This window comes from Lycium barbarum, chromosome 2, assembly GCF_019175385.1.
Source record: "Lycium barbarum isolate Lr01 chromosome 2, ASM1917538v2, whole genome shotgun sequence".
Taxonomy (NCBI): Eukaryota; Viridiplantae; Streptophyta; class Magnoliopsida; order Solanales; family Solanaceae; genus Lycium; species Lycium barbarum.
The window spans coordinates 136,346,473-136,349,454 of NC_083338.1; the positions used below are offsets into that span (position 1 = coordinate 136,346,473).

At 41.1% G+C, this 2,982-nt stretch overlaps 1 protein-coding gene across 1 annotated transcript; it reads left to right on the top strand.

Annotated features, from left to right (window-relative positions):
* Window positions 1-2,223: 2,223 nt before the first annotated feature.
* LOC132628976 (uncharacterized) lies at window positions 2,224-2,655 on the top strand. Its single transcript, XM_060344728.1, has one exon. It carries the CDS (start codon window positions 2,224-2,226, stop codon window positions 2,653-2,655), a length of 432 nt encoding a protein of 143 aa, XP_060200711.1.
* Window positions 2,656-2,982: the final 327 nt, after the last annotated feature.

Below are 2,982 nucleotides of genomic sequence, written 5' to 3' on the forward strand. Positions count from 1 at the left end.
TTAATTTTTATCCCTCAAATTGCTGATAATTAATTTTTTCCATTCACTTAAAAAAGTGACCGAAAATATCCCAAGATTCTAGGTTTGAACCCCCGCTTAGTCAAAAAAAAAATCACAAGGCAAGACTTTCGCAAACGTACATGGGACACCCAAGTCCCAGGTTACAAGATGTTCACTGTGTGGAAGAAGCTGAAACTGTTAGAGGTTGAGACACGGAGCATACATAGAGAATACTCATCATTAGAGGTGCGCTTGACCCAAACTGAGGCAGAAGCTGAAAGATGTGCAAGATGGCTTGAATGAGGATTTCTTTAACCAGCAACTAATAGCTGAGGAAATGGAAACTCTATTGCTTATTCAGAGGTGGGATGGAATCCAAGAAAAAGTGTTTGAGACAAAAGTCAAGAGCTATGTGGATTACTGCTGGGGACACGAATTCATTATTCTTTCATGCTCATTTGAGAGCAAGGCAGGCTAGAAATATAGTGTCTAGTAGCTTCAATGAGGCAGGGGTCAAGTTAAGAGATCCTCAGCAAGTGCAACATGAATTTATCCAGTTCTTTCAAAGACTGCAAGGTGAAGCTGCTAGTGAATTACCATATGTTGACCCCATCATAGCAAGGGATAGACCATGGCTCACATTAGAACAACAACAACATTTACTGGAACCTTTAACAGAGGAGATAGTGCACTAGGCTTTGAAAGAGATGCCAACAGATAAATCCCCAGCTATTGATGGCTACCCCGTGGAGTTTTTCAAAGCTTACTGGCAGGTAGTGGGGAAGGAAACAACTGAAGCAGTGCTACGGTTCTTTCAATCTGGGAAGCTGCTGAAAGCAGTAAACAATACTACTGTGACACTAGTCCCTAAGGTGCCAAACCTTTCATACATCAAAGAATACAGGCCTATAGCTTGTTGTACTACTCTGTACAAACTGGTGGCTAAGATCCTCACCATGAAACTTAAATCAATAGTAGACTACATTATAGGTCCTTCACAATCTGCTTTCATCGAAGGAAGGAGTATATTGGACAATGTGATCATAGATCATGAACTGCTGAAGGGGTATACCAGGAAAGGGGTCTCACCAAGGTGTTTGATCAAGGTTGATATTAGAAAAGATTATGATTCCATAGAGTGGCTCTTCCTTCTGATGCTACTGTTAGAATTTGGACTGCCTCAGAGATTTGTTGAATTGATTATGGAGTGTGTTACCTCAGTCAAGTATTCTATTCTGATTAATGACGGCTTAACACCGATGTTCAAAGCTAAGAGGGGACTCCGACAAGGAGATCCCATGTCTCCTTATCTGTTCGTGCTAGCCATGGAGTACCTTAACAAATCCCTCAAACAGCTTTGTAAGCAACCAGACTTTAATTATCACCCAAGATGTGAAAGAATGAACCTTGTCCATATATGTTTTGTGGATGATCTGATTATGTGTTGCAGGGCTGATTTATTGTCTATCAAGTTGATGCTAGACAGGTTTGAACATTTTTCAAGTGTGTCAGGCTTGAAGGGAAACTTGGAGAAAAGTTCCCTTTATATTGCTGGCATAACTGATGATCTTAGGAACCAGATACTTGGTGAGATGCACTTCTCCCTTGGGACTCTTCCATTCAAGTATTTGGGCGTGCCCCTATCATCTAAAAAACTTAACATTAGTCAATGTATGCCACTGGTGGAGAAGATGACAGTCAGAATTAAATGCTGGAGCAACAAATTTCTATCATATGGAGGCAAGTTGCAGTTAATCAAAAGTGTATTATTCGAAATGCAGACTTATTGGGCCCAGGTGTTCCTACTACCCAAGAAGATACTAACACTGGTGACCAATGTGTGCAGGAATTTCTTGTGGACAGGTTCAAATGAATATACTAGGAGACCGCCTGTAGCTTGGGATAAGCTATGCCAACCCAAGTCTACAGGAGGCCTGAACGTAGTGGACTTCTTTATTTGGAATAGAGCAGCAATTCTTAAACTGGTATGGGCTGTAGCAAACAAGAAGGATGCACTTTGGGTGAAGTGGCTACATGCATTTTAGATCAAGAGAAGTAGCTAGGCAGAGGCAGCCATGCCAAAGCAAGAAAGTTGGCTAGTACGCAAGATATTTGAAGCTAAAAAGTGGGTAGATACTACTGTACCTTTTGACTTAGATATGGTGAAATACAACAAACAAGGTAAGTTTAGCATTAAAGAAGGTTCCATAGAAGAAGCTAGTGATGGTGAAAGGGATCATGCCTAAACACCATTTCATATTGTGGATGGCGCTGCAAATGAGGCCCAATACAGTGGACAGATTACTAAAGTGGGGCATAAGAGTACCAGAGGAGTGTGTCCTCTGCTCCTCCACAGCAATGGAGACTCATTCCCACTTATACTTCGATTGCCAATATTCCAGAGCTATTTGGCAGAAGCCCCTAATCTGGATGGGGTGCAATAGGCAAATAGGTAGCTGGTTAAATGAGGTAGAATGGGTCTCAAAGCAGGTCAGGCATAAGAAAGTCATAGGGGATATATTGGGAACATTGTTTTCAGCTACAACATATCATGTATGGATAGAAAGGAAAAATCAAAGATTCCAACAGAGCAGCAGGACTAGTGAAGAGAGACTGAAGGAGATTGCATGTCAGATTTTTATATTGGCCCAATGAGCTAATGGCTGGAGTAAGGTGATGCAGAGATTTGATAGATACCCATGTTAAAGGCGGAGTATGCTGCTAAATGAAGAGATCTCTGCATATATCCCAGTAGATGATGTGTACGAGATTACTGATAGATGAGCATACTCGGAACTATAGGCTTACTATGTATTCTATTCTATGAGAAATCAGTCCTATAGTCCGATGGACTGGTCTGTACATAACGTTCAGTTTTGGTTGAATATAAATGTTTTCCCTTTTGACCAAAAAAAAGGCCTAACATTTGCCCAAAATTAAGCCTAGTGGGGCAAAGTTTGGCCGAGGTTTTTCTTTAAGGCC

Coding starts and splice junctions, on each gene's coding strand:
- LOC132628976 (XM_060344728.1), top strand. CDS start 2,224: ATGGTGAAAGGGATCATGCCTAAACACCATTTCATATTGTGGATGGCG.